The sequence below is a fragment of the Chironomus tepperi genome, unplaced genomic scaffold, assembly GCF_022539635.2.
Source record: "Chironomus tepperi strain 1889 unplaced genomic scaffold, CSIRO-AGI_Ctep_v1 contig_85, whole genome shotgun sequence".
Lineage (NCBI taxonomy): Eukaryota > Metazoa > Arthropoda > Insecta > Diptera > Chironomidae > Chironomus > Chironomus tepperi.
The window spans coordinates 3,448,320-3,464,785 of record NW_027226207.1 but is presented as its reverse complement, the minus strand read 5'-3'; the positions used below and the strand labels follow the sequence as shown (position 1 = coordinate 3,464,785).

Here is a 16,466-nt window from a genome sequence, read left to right as displayed (position 1 = left end):
TATATTTTGAATAAAATTACTTCTTCTGATACCTTTTGTATTTGTTTGTTGAATTCATCACCATAGTGATGGGATTGTTTTAGTTGTGATGTTACAAGACAACCGAAAAGGAATGCAACACATGTTTACGGCTAGAAAAATACCTTTCTATGAATGATCCCATTTCATTTCCGATTCTCTTACACTTGTTCATTGTTCTTTCTCTTCTTTTCCTTCCTTCATAGAAATTAAGTCTAATTTTATTTATTCATAAATTCATTAACAACGATCGTTATGCTGATTGTTCATAGCAAGAATACAAAAAGACCATTTTTTTTTCTTTAAAGAAAAATTTGGAACTAAATATACAATTTCTTCATTTTATTTATACTTTCTTTTTTCTTTACACCAGTTAAAGTTAAATTGCACTCGCTTACGTCCTCTAATTACAATCTGATGTCATCATTGTATGGGGTTGATAAACTAATCGTGACTTTGATCTCTTTTAGTTAGTTTATTTAATAAAAATATGAATCTTGAAACTAAATTCTCAAAGAATATGATCAACATTCTGCAAAATCTATTCACAGATGATAAAAGCATTGAAATTGCATTAAAGTTTTTCTCTGAAAATAATAAGTTCGAATCCTAGCTTTCAAAATTTGAAAATTAAACACAATTTTAAATTTTTTTTGTCAGATTAGAGTATCAAACCCTGTCCATTATGTCCAATAGTTGTTGGCGATGATATAAATTCTTCATTTCCCTTCAATAACTTTTTATTTAAAAGGGGTTAATTGACTTAGCTTGTTTTTGTATTTAGTGTTACCTTCTTTTCGTTATGTTCTTGCTGTATGTGATTCTGTTTTTAAAACATTGTGAGAAACTCGTATTAATAATTAAAATTCAAATGTAGTTGACATTAATTAATTACCTTTAAGTCACTCGCGCTGGGAAAACATTTTTCACATTGAGTACATTGATGATTTTTTTGATGGCGCGCTACATGAGCATTTAGTTGATAGTTTGAATTGAAGGTTTTATTACATATCGAGCATATGTGTGGCTTTTGATCAGCGAAATGAGTCGCTCTATGTCGATATAGTATAGATTTTGATTTAAATTCTTTTCCACAGACACTACATGTCGGTAACTTGTTCTCACGTTCGTGCGTCTATAGAAATATTAATTAAGGAAATTGCTCCGTAAATTTCAAAACATTAAAATTAATTAGATATTTTAAGAAATTTACCTTTTGATGCATTTTAAGCATTCCAGGCCCTCGAAAACTTTTATGACAAATATTACACTGAGGTTGCTTCTTGCAATTCGCTTTAATCCAATTACTATGAATTGTTTTCATATGCTGCTCGAGCCACTTCATATGCTTAAATTCTTGTTGACAAAGATTACAGACATGCTTATTAGGATTCTCAGAAACGGTATGTTGAGACAAGAATTCTGCAAGCAGTTGCTTTTCCTCAACATCCTGATCCATTTCTGAGCTATTCTCGTCAATATTTTGATGACGTTGAAGGTAGTAAGTTGTGTTTGTACTGGAAGCATCAATTTCTTGTTCTGTATCGTCTTCAATCACCTCCTCTAAATCATCACATCCATATTCATCGTCATCGTAATTTTGTACTTCATGGATTTCAATTTCGTCTTGCTCAGAACTACTTGTGGTAACTTGTTGCATTTGTGAGACTTGTTGTTGAACTTGTTGCTGAAGAGCTTGTACTTGATGATGAGGAAGATTAACTATTGTCTGTTGACCATTCGCTGATTGTAAAACTACGGGAATTTCCTCATAAAATTGAGGTTCTGTCATTTCTGTAGGTTGTACGATAAGTTCTGTCAATCTATTGTCTTGTTCGGGACGTGAAATTTGTAGGAGTTGAGGATGTGGTGCTGAATTTGTGGCAATCATTTGTATTGTATTATTGGGTCCTTGCACAAATTGTCCTTGTACTTGAATAAATTGACCATTCGCTGTTTGAATTAATTGTTGTCCATTTAACATCGTTGCTGGATTTAAATTAGTTATAATTAAAGGATGCGCTTGTTGAATCTGCTGTTGATGTTCAGGCCTTTGAATTTGTATCTCTTGAATATGAGGCTGCATAGTCTGCTGTGTTTTCATTTCAGGTATTCTTTGTTGTGTTATTTCCTTAATTATCGGCTCTTCTACTATCACTGTTAATGATTTTATGTACTGCTTTAATTGTTCATCTGACTTTTCGATTCTTTTCTTAAACGAATGACATCGAGACACTTGATGTACACATTGGGAACAGATTAAATTCGGCCATCCAGCTTCCTTTGAAATCTATATATTATGCAAATTAAAAGAAAAATTGTACGATTGCACAAAATTAGCACTGGATTTAAATTTTTAAATATATTCTTACCTTTACATTGCAAAACTCCTCAAGCATACCGATGATGTTTTCGGTAAACAGGTTTCTCATGTCCTTTTTGATAGTTAAACATAATCTACAGATTTTTTCTAACTCCATTTTTGACTAAATTTTTAATTTTAAGTGAAATTTCGAAAATTACGCCGTTTTTGAACACCGGATTAATATCGTGCGACAATTTTGAGGTAATTCTTCAAATCTGCAGCAAAATCACATTAGTTTGATCACTGGATAATGCAAAAAACTTAAAATTAATAAATTATTCCAACAAAAATCTTTTGTTGTTATTTTTTTTCTTGGACTTTTTGCCTCCCCCTCGAATTTGAATATTTTTAGTCCGTTACATTTTGAAAAATTTTATTGAATAAACTGTGTTTAATTGCACAAAACTGGAACTTATATGACTGTATATTATGTATATTAACAAACGGCATACTTAAATGAAAAAATATCCAAATAATAGCAATATAAATAAAAAGTCAAAGCATAGTTGATTTCCCTTCTCAATTTGATTTTGTAAACACATTGTGGAATTTTAAAATTAATTAAATAATGGCAGATAACACAGAGAAAACAGAAGTAAGAGGCATGCCAAAGTCAGGAAAGTTTTGGAAAACGCCGAAGGAAAAGTTCAGGAAGATTCATAGGACAATTCCAAAGAAATCAAAAGAACAGCATTTAAAAATTCGTGCTGAACTGAAACGAGTCAAGGAATTGTCAAAATCCATCAAGGATGAAAGGAAACAACAGAATGAATTAAAGAAGCAACGACGTGAGGAGAACTTACAGCGTAAGAAGGAAAATGAATTAAAATCACAGACAGTTCAAATTATTAAAAATACAGCAAAGTTGAAGAGAATTAAGAAGAAGCACTTGAGACAGATCCAGAAACGAGATTTAGACACATTGAAAGCAAAAGTTGTTTAATTTACTTAAGATATAATTTTATTGAATTTCCTATACAAATTATTTTCATGAAATAAACATTTTAAGAAATTTTATTAATATTTAATTTCATTGGTGCTGCTTTTTGCTCTTTTGGAGGTCCTTGCAGAAGCATTGGAGGTGGTCTCTTAATTTTACGTCCATGTCTACCACTTTTTCTTTGCCATAAACCGGATCTTGGACGGTTACCCAATTCACGATTTCTATTTGGTGATCCAATAGGTGTTTTTGAATGGTCAATATTTGATAATCTACCGACAGTAGCCATACATTTCTGCAATAGAGCTATTTCACGCTTATTGGGCATCAAAATGACAACACGATCATCAAACTTTCTGATGATTGTAGCATAACATCCAGCAGCTAAAACAAAGTTTCTATTGCATCCAGGATATTTTTCAATGTTGTGGACAATTGTTCCAACTGGAAGCGCGCCAAGTGGATAAGCATCACCTTCATTAGCTCTTACAGGAATTCTAGGAATAAACTTTGATGTTTTGATTATATCTCCTGGCTTCATATTTTCTGTTGCCAAAATATATTTTAATTCCTTTCCAGTTCCGACGAGAGCAACATCAGCTGTTCTACATCCACATTTTAATATTTGAAGGACTTTCTCTTCTTTTGGTGGCACATCTTCTGTTGGACCGTCTCTTTCAAACTTGATCCAGTGATATCTACAAGAATATACTTTATATTTTTGTTACAGCACATAAATATCGCATGAAAACTCACTTAAATTTAATTCCACCGCCGATTCCTTTAGCAACAACTCGTCCAGTTACTGGATCTCGTCCGGCTAAATGCGTATTGTCTAAAGGTTTAACTGTATACTTTCCATCCTCTGGATAATGGACTATTCTTCTGTATTGTCGATGTTTTTCACCTAAAATATTTAATTTTATTGAATAACAAAGTTGCGGAATTAAAATCACTGAAATCATACCTGGTTTGGGAATATCCACGAAATGAGGAAGTGCCCTCACAAACTGGAGATTTACTCCATTTGAAACAGGTAATGTCAACTGTCTGGATATAATATTTAACGAAGAATTAAATAATTTAACAAAACTTCCCATTTTCTCGAGGAGAATATTTTTGAGAGGGTCTTACAACTTTTTGTATCATGATTTCGAAAGGGGCAAGCAGTCGAGGGATGATGACTTCTACCTGAGAATATTTACATCCAAAAATTAATTAATACCTGAGGTATAAGTAAGTCTTCATCCTTAACTAGTAAGAAGTTTCTAAAATATAACGCTCATAAAGTTATTGGCACTGAGTTCATTCAGAAATCAACAAAAATTTCTATTAGTACCAAAAAATCAGTAAAGCATTAACAGTAGTCATCCCTAGACTTTCTTCAACGTGTCGCGAAAAATTTATAAATTTTTCTAAAGTATTTTTAAGAAAATCACAATGAATTTGACAGTTAAAGTACATCCCGTCGTCTTATTCCAAATCGTTGATGCGTTTGAAAGACGAAATGCTGATTCGCAGCGTGTTATTGGAACTTTATTAGGTAATAAAAGTGCATTTTATGTGATGCATAAATTCTGGACTAAAAATTTTTCCTTAAAATTAAAGGTTCGGTGGAGAAAGGAGTCGTTGAAGTAACAAACTGCTTCTGTGTACCACACAAAGAGACCGATGATCAAGTTGAAGCTGAAATTAGCTATGCATTAGATGTATATGATTTAAATAGACGTGTAAATTCATCGGAGAGCATTGTCGGTAAGTACAACAACAACAAAACATCCAATTCACTGGATCTTAACAAAAACTTTCTTTTTGTTATCAGGTTGGTGGGCAACTGGAAATGAAGTAACAAACCATAGCTCAGTCATCCACGAATATTATGCTAGAGAATGCAACAATCCAATCCATTTGACTTTGGATACATCTCTTCAAGGAGGCAAAATGGGTCTTAAAGCCTACGTTTGCATCTCATTGGGAATTCCAAATGGCGTTCAAGGATGCATGTTTACACCAATCAAAGTTGATACCGTTTGCTACGAACCAGAAGTTATTGCATTGAAATTGTCACAAAAAACAATTGGAGTCCGTTCACGTCAAGTTGAGCCAATGATGGATCTTGCTCAGATTTCTGAAGCAAGTGAGAAATTATTGGGTCTTTTGAATCATGTTTTACAATATGTTGAAGATGTCCTCAATGAAAAACAACAACCAGACAATGCAGTCGGACGAGCACTCTTAGATCTTATTCATTCCGTTCCAAACATGACTCACGATCAATTTGCCACAATGTTCAATTCCAATGTTAAGGATCTTCTTATGGTAGTCACATTATCGCAATTGATTAAGACACAATTACAGCTAAACGAACGATTGACTCAATTGAGCACAACATAAACAAATAAAACTTCTTGTATGGATGAAATATGGAATTTAAAAAATGTATAATTTTTTCACTAATTGATACAATGCGAAATAAATGATTGATGGTGGAAAAATGGCATATTTTATTCTTTTGCGTGACTCAATGTCTCTTTGTCTCTTTCAGAACAAGAAGCTGAACTCTTCAAAAATATATTTATATGTTATATCACAACATTATTAATGATATACAATTAAATCATCAATGTCGCTTCAAAAAATTGAGTCAAGATTGACTAACTGCCTCCATATATACAATAAATAATTACATTTAGTATATCCGGATCATGTTACCAAAAAAAAAATCTTCATTAATTTTTATTAATCGCTGTAATTCAAGTATTTGAAACATCTTTTTTTTGCTTTTTCATAATCCATTGCATGCTTTATGATTTTATTGTTAATAAAGTGATAAAATTTAACTAGGCTGGGTTTAAAGGCTGTCGTGTCCGTGAATTTAATTGGAATATTTCTTTCTGTTATCGTTAATCTGTTAAATGTCTGATTTCAACTTGTTTGTTATTATTTTCGCGAACAAAATGATTACCTGTGCGTAATGGAATTGATGTGGTTAATTATGATGTATTTTAGTTTTGTTGTTTTAAGATTTGTTAGTTGTTGTATTGAATTTGATTGAATTTTCGCTCAATTCTCATAAAAACAAGTCTGCCATGAGGTTATGTTTGAAAATTTGCAAATTTTCAGTAATTTCAGTGACTTTTGGAGTTTTCTTCATATTGTTGCTGTTAAACTAACTTTGTTGATGACTTTCCACTCATTTTTGACTAGTTACAGCATTAAAATCTCGAAAATTAAAAAAAATTTAGCATTTTCAATGACAAACTAAAATTTAAAATTTAATTCAGTCATCAAGTCAACAAGAACATAGCATGCCAGTGTTTTAGGAAAAATCACATCTCAAAACAATTTTATAAAATTTTTCATGGTCGTTCAAAGCCAATTTTTATTTGATGAAAATTAGCCGTTCAGAAGGAGATAAATCATTAGTAATACTTCTCTTTTGTAACGCCTATAAAATCGATTCCAATTTTTATGCCAGTCCACTTCACACCAAAGTTCTTCCGCACCCATTGACCCTTAGATCTGATCTGTCATTTAAATGTCTATCACGATTGTTTCATCACGAATAAAAGATAAAGTACAATAAAGTATGAATTTTTTCGATATGAAGACATCAGCAGTTATGATTTAGTAACGATCTGTAGACAAACAAACAATTAGTCGATGCCATTGACATTGGTCTCACTGAAATAATTATTACAATCGTTATTCTAATTGTTTCATTCGGTTGTCTTTATGTATCATTCGAGTGGCTAATCACTTATTATACTTTTAAGAACTTTAGATTTTGTGCAAAACTAATGTTAATTCAAGGTGCTTAAAAAATAAGATATATTATGCGAGAACAAGAATGAAAAGGTTCCGTGTTGCATTTTCGTGATCTAAAGCACCTGTAACTTAATTCTTATATCTTTTGTTCTATTTTTTGTGGCGATTTTTCCATGTTTGTAATTTCATTATTGATGATTTTGGGATAAGTAGTTCCGTTTGTTGTCTTATGAATCATTTAAGTCGTTAGGTCATGACGTCAAGAGGACAAAGATGCATTAGAGCTAGACGTCCATCGGACATTAACTTGAATAGCAAAGACTAAGAATTGCGACAACTTCAAAGAATTGTTAATAAATTCATGATTTAATCAGCTTCTCACAGACTTAGAATCCAAATCATCCAGTCAAACTATTTTAATAATTTTACATCAAAATATGAACTAAACAAATCAAAATCCATAAATTATTCATTAGATTTTAATTCTGATGTGAAATTTACAGCCGTCAGCCACCAGCCAGACTAATTGAATAAAGGAAAAGACAATAAAGACAAATTTCGCACGCACGAATAATATGTTATATCGACCTTAACACTTAAACATACATCTAATCACATTATATCTCACATATGCTCACGTACATAATTAACAAGTTGAAATTAAGACATTAATAAGTCTGTGAAGAACAAATAAACAATGAATTAAATTTTAATTACTGATTTCTTGCAAATTCGTCATTAATTAATTTATTAGCAGTGAATTTCGGCTATTGTAGCCTCGACAAGGGTTGCCGGCCAACAAACTAACGACACACTGTGTACAGCTCAACATTCAAAACATGAATGAAGTCATGTATGAGAATTTATCGCTTACCTGAACTTTGTGCTTCTTCTTTATTCTTTCCCTTCTGTTTGCCACTTTCTTATGTCTGTGTAAGTGCACAGAAAAGTACTTATGCTTATGTTAAGAACCCCAAAAAAAGAAGAAAACGAAGAAATAAGAAATGCGGAATAGAAAAAAAGTAACCCTCCTGAATTTCATGTTCTCCTGTTCAGAACGTCTTGGAAATTTTGATTCCAAGAATAATTTCAAAGGGTTAATGCAAATGCGAAGACGTTGCGAAGAATTCCCGAGAGGAATGCGAAGAAATCCGAAGGAATTTTCATGACTCTTCATAACATTTTTAAGCATTGAATTTCTTATGTAATAAGTATGTAGCATGTAGCATATGATTAAATAATCAATTAGGCGGTTAGAAGAGAATATTGCAATTTGTCAAAATAGCGCATCTAATATGCATAAATTAATGTGCTTGAATGAATAACCACATGTTTTTAATAAACAATTGAATATTAAAATAAAATTGAGAGAAAAAAAATCACAAACTCATTGTTGATCTCTGGCTGACTTAATTCTCAGCCCCCCGAAAAACAAGCTACAGAGTAGAAAAAATTGAATTATCTAAGACAAAGCGAGCCATATGATTTTAGTTTCAATTGTAATTGATGGACGCTGAGAAGAGAAGAAACAAAACAAAAAATTGTATAAATACTGAGGTATCGCAGCAATTGAGTATCATAACTTCAGCAATCTTCTTACTGAATTATTTGCAAAGTTCCAAAAGTGTTCTTTAAACAATCCTATTAAAAATGAAATCATTCGTAAGTGACAATAAAGGATTAAAAAAATTATTAATCAGTGACTAAATATTTTATTTTGTGACTACAGGTTGCAGTTCTTGTTATTGCCTTCGTTGCCTCAGCTGTTGTTGCCGATGAAGAAGTTTCAAAGAAGGAAAAACGTGGACTTTCATATGGATTAGGATATGGTGGATTAGGATATGGCAGCAGCTATGGATATGGAACCGGATTAGGATATGGCAGTGCTTATGGATATTCAACACTCGGATCACCACTTTATAGCGGATATTCAACTGTCTCAGCTCATCCAGCATATTATGGTAGCACATACGGCAGCACATATGGCGGTTATGGATACAGCGGTCTTGGATCATATGGATATGCATCACCATACAGCTACTCATCATATCCAGTTTACAAATCATACTCATCATACCCATACAGCTCAACTTACTACGGCAACTATGGCGGTTACAACAGTGGACTTTACGGATCATACCCTTATGGTGGCCTAGTATACTAAGTCATTAAAATTCGATAAAAATATTGACTTTCCCACGCACTGCCTGGATGGTCTCAAAGAGAAAAGCCAAAAAAATCATTTTGTGTATACTCATGACAATGAAAAAAAAAACTCGTTTCCTTCAATCAAATCTATTCTATCCAGAAATGAAATATATACTTTTTTTGTAATACCTTAAAGAATTTATAAAAAAAAAGATAATAAATTTGTATCCTTACATAAAATCCCATCAAAGAAAAAGAAGAAATCTCAGCATTTTTTTATTATTTCACATAAAAAATCGATTGAATGCCTATTTTTTAAGTGATCCCAAAAATTTTCCCACAGTCCTCAACAGAATCGTTTAAGGAAAAGTGCCCGGGCATGCTACATATAAATGAATAAACATTCCGTTCTACCTGACTACATCGCTTTGAAATGTTTCCTGCCTGTTTTTTTAAATTTCCATTCTGTGAGAATTTAAGTTGATGGGATCATGGGAAACTTAATTTAAAAAGTGTAAAAATAGTAACAGGAATACATGAACAGCAGAAGTGCTAAAGAAATTCACTTTTTTTTGAGGGATGGTCTTAAAAAAATTTCTTGTACCTTTTTTAAATAGTATTTCTTGACGATGGCCGACGATCGGCAGTTGACAAAAGAGAAGCAGTGAACCCGTATGCTTGGTATTCATATCACATTTCATGATGTGTATATGCATGAATATGGTGTGGAAAGAAATGAAAATTATGAAAACGACTATGTGCACAGCATAATTAAACCATCAAATTTCTTCTACAGTATATTATGGTGCTATTGTAATGCTGTTTCACTTTCAGCCGTCAAGAAGGCAATTGAAGACTTAAGACATGAGAACTGTAAAGAAACACTTTAGAATTAATTAAGCTAATTACTTCACAGAATAGTCTCAATGGTATTTTTATAGCATAATATTCAAACTTTAGCTTTATTTCTCATAAATAACAAGGTTATTTTGGCACATTGCTTTACTTAATAATGTCATAATTAACAGATACTTTAACATGTATATTACTTATTTTTATTGAACACCTAGCGGCACTTGATAAGACGATAGACCGTGATAATTTCCATTGTTAGATGGTGCCTCATAATTTTGTGAAAATGTTTCAGCGGCGGCCGGGTATGGGTATGAGTCTGAAATGTATACAAAGGTTTAGTAAAGTTAATTGATTTAAGACAAGGTGTCTTGGATTAATAAACTAGTGGCTAATTATATTACAAGTCAAGCATATTTGAGCTTATAAGCATGTTAATCATTATTGCTGATCACAGTTTGATCACAGCATGCTGCGAAAAATCTAATGTTTTGGTATCAAATGGATAAATAGTCCCGTCAGGACAAACATACATCCGGGTAAGCATCACAAAACAACAACTCAAGGAGGAATCAATTGCTTGATATCTTCAATTGATCGCTTTAACCCTTTGGCATATGACTGCTTATCTATAGTTTATTATAGATAAGGATTATAATTAGGAATACTAGAAGGATGGTTGCAACACAGACGCTCATCCTTTGTTATAACCCGACCTAACGGTAACAAGATCTAAAGGTTAAAATGCTAACGGTAACAAGTGCAGTCAAACCAAATGCACAGAAATACTGCAATACCGACTTTTAGGAAGTCAGTTACCCTCAACACATTACTTTCCAACCATGACTATAAAGTCTTTCAATGAAACAGCATTAATCCATTCATGCAATTCAATCCAAACAAAATTCACACATCCATCCGTTAGAACACAATAAGATCCGAAATGACAATACTTACTATGTTGATCATGCAAAATTTGCTGTTGTTGATAATGTGCTAGTTGCTGTGCTATAGAAGGCCCCTGACCTGAAACAAAATTATTAGTTTGAGGAACATTATTTGTTGTCGATGACGAAGATGATTTTAGTGCAGCATGATAATTGTACGTTATGCAATTTTCAGTGACAGTTGGTTGTGTCGGTTTTAATATTGGTTGCCAATTTCCTTGCGAATTTTCATGATGGTGATGATGATGATGATGAGGGTTTTGTATTGGTTTTATGGGTGTTTGTTGTGTTGTTGGATATAAATTTATGTGATTATTATTGTGATTTGATGACGACGAACTACCTGGATTTACTGTGATAACAGTTGGATTTGATTGCGGACTTGATGGAACGGGAATTGGTACAAAAGTAGGATTGAAATCAGGCTTTGAAAATACCGGTTTTGATGGATAGAAAACTGGAATTTTTGGATGGTGAATTTCAGGAACTGGAACAGCGACTGGAACGATTGGTTTAGATACATGGACATGTGGGAATTCTGAATGATGGTGATGATGATGATGGTCATGAGGTAACAAAGAATGATGATGATGATGGGGTAAAAGGGAATGATGATGATGAGGTAAGAGGGAATGATGGTGATGAGGCAGGAAGGAATGATGATGATGGTGATCGAATGGGAAGACTGAATGATGATGATGGTGATGAGGGAACAAGCCAGCCAAATGATGATGATCGTATCCATGATGAATATCAATTCCATGATGATGATGATGATGTGGAACTAATCCATGATGGTGATGGTGTGGGACTAATCCATGATGATGATGGTGTGGGACTAATCCATGATGGTGATGATGTGGGACTGCCGGCAAGAAAGGATATGCAGGTGGAATAACTGTTTTTGTATAAATTGGTACCCGTGGATAATTGGCATTGAAAGACGTAACAGTAGCTCCACCATGCGTAAGATGGTATGGCGTAGTCGGAATTACAGGTGCTGGTAGAACAGCTGGAACTATCGGCTTAACAAATGTTGGGACTTTTGTAATTACTGGTATCTTTGGCACAAATGGAACAGCATGAACATGCGGATGTCCGTGAATTCCAAAATGTAAAATTCCTCTCTTTGAAATGGTTTTATCATCACTTTTGGTTTTATCATCCTTTACTTCCTCTTTATCTTCTGCGTATCCATTACTTATGAGAATAATAACAATAAGGAACACTCCGTAAACACTTTTCCGCACCATTGCAATTAAATTGATAAGAAAACTAAATCAAGACTGACTATTAAATAACTGGGTAGACTCATATTTATAATCAATACTTTTTGTCGCAAAAAAAGCAAATATTGTCCAGTGAATTAAGGTAGGAACTTGCTTAAAATTCATAACAAACGATAAGCGTAATTTTATTTTGAGCACCAATTTAACATTACATATTTACACATAATATCCACCATGTGCGCTTCTGCTGCTTAAGTTTAAAGTTTCTTGTTTCTTGTGCATTGTTGAATTGGAATTAAAATGTTGAACATAATTTTGGAATTTTTCGGCATGAGATTTTGGCGCAATTTGGTGTTTTTGCAAATATTGAGGGATTCGCCTGTAGTGTCTATGTTTTCGTAACTGGAAGGCTTCCATATATTTAATGCATTGGCTATTGGATGCTTTATATACAATGCTATTAAAAGCAGGACAATTTTGACTGACAAACTTAATAAACCAAATAACCTTTGACAATTAAAGCCAATTCTGACATTTTTGCCATTTGACAATGGACAAAGTGAACAGCAATCAGCAATAAGTCTTCGAATGTTAGTTCACTGTCTCGTCCATTTAGTAAATGCTTTCACTGCTTTGTATATTATATGAATCACTCATATGTGAAAGAGTAACTCTAGTTTGTATGCAAAACAATATTTTATTTATATACCCTGCGTCTAAAAATACCGAAAATTGACATTTGATGGGAAAAATAATTGTTGCAGCACAAAAGTTGTAATTGCCTAATAAAAATCACAAAGAATTAATAACTACAATAAATATTATTGACTACAACTACATAACATTTAAATTAATGTGCAAAATAAGTCAGGAAGGAAATTTCCATTTTTAATAAATAATTCAGATCACGTTTTGTGGATCTTTCAGTCAATCGATTAAGTTTAGGCACCTTTCCAAAGTTGATTACGTTATTTATAAATATCATATGCATTTCGGCATTGCAGCAAGAAAGCTTTTCATTTGTTTACAAAAAGTTCAAGCCTAGTAAAAGTTTCACGCCATTCTGAATTTGGTAATAGATAATGAAAGTCTAATGTTTATGAAATATATCCAAACATGCACTAACGAGTGAAGACTTTGCAATACTTATAATATTACTTACTAATTGGTTTATGACTTTGTTACACTGACCTTCACAATTATGAATCTTTGGCATGTCACTGACGAAATCTTCGTTGTTCGAGAAAAATTAGAGCTTTTAAGGTTTTGTTACAGTGCTGCTTATCGATATTTAGAATCTAAATTCGAGGATGACTTTGCAGAATTTTGACTTATTGGCTAGTTGGTCGATGATATGTTTTGAAGGTTATACTTAAGGAGTTAATGGGTGGTCTGAAGATCTTAATTTTATAGCATTTTGTTCAGTTTATGCTTTTAATTTCTTTAAGTGATTAAATTAATTTTCAATGATTACTCGGTCAATGGTTGCTAATTCACCTCTTATTGACCTCAAATAACCTTACGTTGTTACAAACTTCCTGGAGAAGTTTCGAAACTAGAAGATACATAATTAAATTTTGAGTTTCTCAGTTAAATAGAAGATACAGAATCAGCTGATGTCATCCAGATTAGAATTCCTATAGATCATCTCAGCATGTTCAAAACTTCATGTCTTTTGTGTCAAAAAAGCTTCAAGCAATTCTGAATTAGACTATAGTAACAATCCAATCAATCTCATTATAATTCGTATGCTTCTCGATAGATCTTTGTGAGACTTCAAACAAAACGAGCAAAAAATTAATTATATCGCAAGCCACAATAATGAAATTCATGAAAAATGAACATATTGTTGTTGTTGGTGTTGCTATGTATGATTCAAATAAGATCAAAATCATAAAACGTAGTTTACGGTTGAAGTCTTGATACACATATATACATTTTATTAGAGTATTGTTGCTGTCGATTGCATTAGTGGAATTTCATATGCAGACCTGAACTTTATGCTCCGTGAAATTGCGTTTAATTAAACGAGTTATCAACAAATATCTTAACTGTTTCGACCCTGCATTGAAATATTAACAAATGCTGGTTTTAATTACTGCTTTTAATTTCATGAATTGTTTATCCTTCATAATTATTAATTTACCTTACTCGTTTCTCTTAATTTCAGTGTGTGAAAGTGGGGGATCATCTTCAATTTAATTTTGCTACAGTTTCTTCAAAGGATTAGTTCCATCAATTGAGTTTTAAAGTTCAGTCAGATCAGAGGTTAAAGTAGATAAGCAGGAAAACATGAAGTTGATTATTTTTTGTTCATTATTAATTTTAGTGCATTGCGGTGAATTAAATGACACTGTGAAAAGCACATCTTCAGATGTTGTAGTTGAAAGTGATCCTCAACCACTTGTGGAATTTAGTAAAATTAAAAACAGTACAAAAGATGCGGCTGAAAGAATTATAAAGTTATTTGCTAAAGAACAACCAACAGTGACGACAGAAAAGCCATTTGAATTTACAGAACATCCATTGTTTGATTCATTCAATCAATATCTTCGTCCATACAGTATTTTTGGATTACACAAGTCACCTGAGAGACCAATAATTAGGAATTCGGAGGAGCGCCTTTGTACATGCAGAACAGAATATTCTATTCCAAGTTTCCCAAGCTACATTCCATCAACATCATCAGATTTCAATTTCAACAGTCAAGATACTCCAACGTTTGAGGTAGTCTTGCCATCTAAAGAATATACATCATTCCCAAACACTGTTGAATCACCTCTCACAAATCGAGAGATTATTAATCAATATCCACCCATAGACCTTAAAGATTTATGGAAATATCAAGACTCTAACATACAATCACTCGACAAAAAATGATAATTTGTCCATTTTGCAATATCATTTTTAATTTTTACGATTTTTACCTACTTCTTTAATGACTTTTGTAGCTAACTACCAGCATTTTGTACCTCTTTATATTCACCATAAATTTTATTTATTTTAAAACATTTTCGTTTCCGTATTTGTGTGTGAAATACTAACTTTTGACTGTTAAATTAGCTGTTTGGAGATTGTTAGAGTTCAAGCAGCAATTTTATGAAACTTATTGTAACTTTAGACAAATTGTTCAATTTATGAAATAAAGTTATTTAAGATATTGGAAAATTGTGTGGCTTTACATTGAATTTTCAGATTTTTAAGAATTCAAAGGGTCCTACGATCAAAAAATACAGAGCTCAAAGTCGATTTGAATTTTATATGGAGTCGAGTAGTCTTCCATACAAAATCCGATTCGAGTACAAACTCTGCAATAAAGAACAATAGATTCTTGGAAAATCTATGTCTTAAATGCAATAAGTATTAGTCTCATGATATATCAAGGCAACTTTTGCAGCTCGTTAACAATAATTGTAAAATTTATATTATGTATACATAAACTAATGCAGCGGTGGATAACCTGTGTGTCGCGGCACTTTAGTATGCTGCCTAAAATTATTGGTAATACCATAAATCGTATGCTGTGCGAGGTTTCGTTCGAAGCTAACCACCAAAGTGTGGCATTAAAAACAAAAGGTTGCTCGCCACTGAGCTAAGGTATACACAACATAATCATCTCAATATGATATTATGTAGCAGCTAATTGAAAGCTCTTGGATCTTAGTATCTTAAGAAAAAAGCGTTTCAGCTTAAGTTTCTCGTCTATAACAATTTTACTTTACCCAAAAATTTACATCTAAGGTAGTAGGTAGCTATCAATCATTATTTATCGGAACCTCAAGAAAAAGAGAAAGGAAATGCAAGACTTGAGTTCACTGCTTATTCTTCCATGAACAAATCTTTTTCATCATGAGTTAGGTGTTTAATTGAGTGTATTTACAGACAGTTAAGTATACCACAAGGGAATAAACAGAAGCTGATCGCTTGACCCTTTGTCGATGCCATATATTTCGTTTTCCAACATCACATGTCACGTTATTATAACAGTATCTAGAGAATACTTTGTGTCTTGATCACGAGAATCATATTAAGCATGCAGCAATTTAAAGGTAATAACCTAATCAACATGAATGTTTATATCTTTATAATACATCCAGAAGAAAGTAATGAATAACTTTAAAGTAAAAATTCACATCCATTATGTTTCCTCTGTGTCAAGGTCGTCCATGAACATTAAATTGTATTTGATTAATACTGAG

The 16,466-nt window shown here is 32.5% G+C and overlaps 5 protein-coding genes across 6 annotated transcripts; 3 read left to right on the top strand and 2 right to left on the bottom strand.

The window, feature by feature from the left end:
* Positions 1-339: 339 nt before the first annotated feature.
* LOC139086287 (zinc finger protein 221) lies at positions 340-2,684 on the bottom strand. Of its 2 annotated transcripts, none has more exons than XM_070634693.1 (4): positions 2,391-2,684; positions 1,232-2,308; positions 914-1,153; positions 340-841 (listed from the first exon to the last, which is right to left on the bottom strand). In XM_070634693.1, the coding sequence occupies exons 1-4, from the start codon at positions 2,496-2,498 to the stop codon at positions 782-784; spliced, it is 1,485 nt and encodes a 494-aa protein (XP_070490794.1). In that variant the 5' UTR covers positions 2,499-2,684; the 3' UTR covers positions 340-781. The 2 variants fall into 2 exon arrangements, with proteins under 2 accessions (XP_070490794.1, XP_070490795.1); XM_070634694.1 differs by having other exon boundaries at positions 2,397-2,684.
* A 267-nt stretch (positions 2,685-2,951) lies between these two features.
* Positions 2,952-3,326, top strand: LOC139086493 (coiled-coil domain-containing protein 86). The gene has a single exon (XM_070634957.1). It carries the CDS (start codon positions 2,952-2,954, stop codon positions 3,324-3,326), a length of 375 nt encoding a protein of 124 aa, XP_070491058.1.
* mRpL2 (mitochondrial ribosomal protein L2) lies at positions 3,319-4,450 on the bottom strand. The gene is made up of 3 exons (XM_070634407.1): positions 4,291-4,450; positions 4,080-4,230; positions 3,319-4,021 (listed from the first exon to the last, which is right to left on the bottom strand). Exons 1-3 carry the CDS (start codon positions 4,421-4,423, stop codon positions 3,388-3,390), a joined length of 918 nt encoding a protein of 305 aa, XP_070490508.1. The 5' UTR covers positions 4,424-4,450; the 3' UTR covers positions 3,319-3,387.
* A 241-nt stretch (positions 4,451-4,691) lies between these two features.
* On the top strand, positions 4,692-5,823 carry eIF3f1 (eukaryotic translation initiation factor 3 subunit f1). Its single transcript, XM_070634455.1, has 3 exons — positions 4,692-4,866; positions 4,932-5,078; positions 5,146-5,823. Exons 1-3 carry the CDS (start codon positions 4,764-4,766, stop codon positions 5,715-5,717), a joined length of 822 nt encoding a protein of 273 aa, XP_070490556.1. The 5' UTR covers positions 4,692-4,763; the 3' UTR covers positions 5,718-5,823.
* A 2,797-nt stretch (positions 5,824-8,620) lies between these two features.
* Positions 8,621-9,502, top strand: LOC139086183 (keratin-associated protein 19-2-like). The gene is made up of 2 exons (XM_070634549.1): positions 8,621-8,753; positions 8,821-9,502. The coding sequence occupies exons 1-2, from the start codon at positions 8,742-8,744 to the stop codon at positions 9,253-9,255; spliced, it is 447 nt and encodes a 148-aa protein (XP_070490650.1). The 5' UTR covers positions 8,621-8,741; the 3' UTR covers positions 9,256-9,502.
* The last annotated feature ends 6,964 nt before the right edge of the window (positions 9,503-16,466 follow it).

Coding starts and splice junctions, on each gene's coding strand:
- LOC139086287 (XM_070634693.1), bottom strand. CDS start 2,498: ATGGAGTTAGAAAAAATCTGTAGATTATGTTTAACTATCAAAAAGGAC. Junction 2,309..2,390: donor AGGAGTTTTGCAATGTAAAG/GTAAGAATATAT, acceptor CATAATATATAG/ATTTCAAAGGAAGCTGGATG. Junction 842..913: donor CCAGCGCGAGTGACTTAAAG/GTAATTAATTAA, acceptor TTTTAAAAACAG/AATCACATACAGCAAGAACA.
- LOC139086493 (XM_070634957.1), top strand. CDS start 2,952: ATGGCAGATAACACAGAGAAAACAGAAGTAAGAGGCATGCCAAAGTCA.
- mRpL2 (XM_070634407.1), bottom strand. CDS start 4,423: ATGGGAAGTTTTGTTAAATTATTTAATTCTTCGTTAAATATTATATCC. Junction 4,231..4,290: donor CGTGGATATTCCCAAACCAG/GTATGATTTCAG, acceptor TAAATATTTTAG/GTGAAAAACATCGACAATAC. Junction 4,022..4,079: donor GGCGGTGGAATTAAATTTAA/GTGAGTTTTCAT, acceptor ATATTCTTGTAG/ATATCACTGGATCAAGTTTG.
- eIF3f1 (XM_070634455.1), top strand. CDS start 4,764: ATGAATTTGACAGTTAAAGTACATCCCGTCGTCTTATTCCAAATCGTT. Junction 4,867..4,931: donor TGTTATTGGAACTTTATTAG/GTAATAAAAGTG, acceptor TTAAAATTAAAG/GTTCGGTGGAGAAAGGAGTC. Junction 5,079..5,145: donor TTCATCGGAGAGCATTGTCG/GTAAGTACAACA, acceptor TTTTGTTATCAG/GTTGGTGGGCAACTGGAAAT.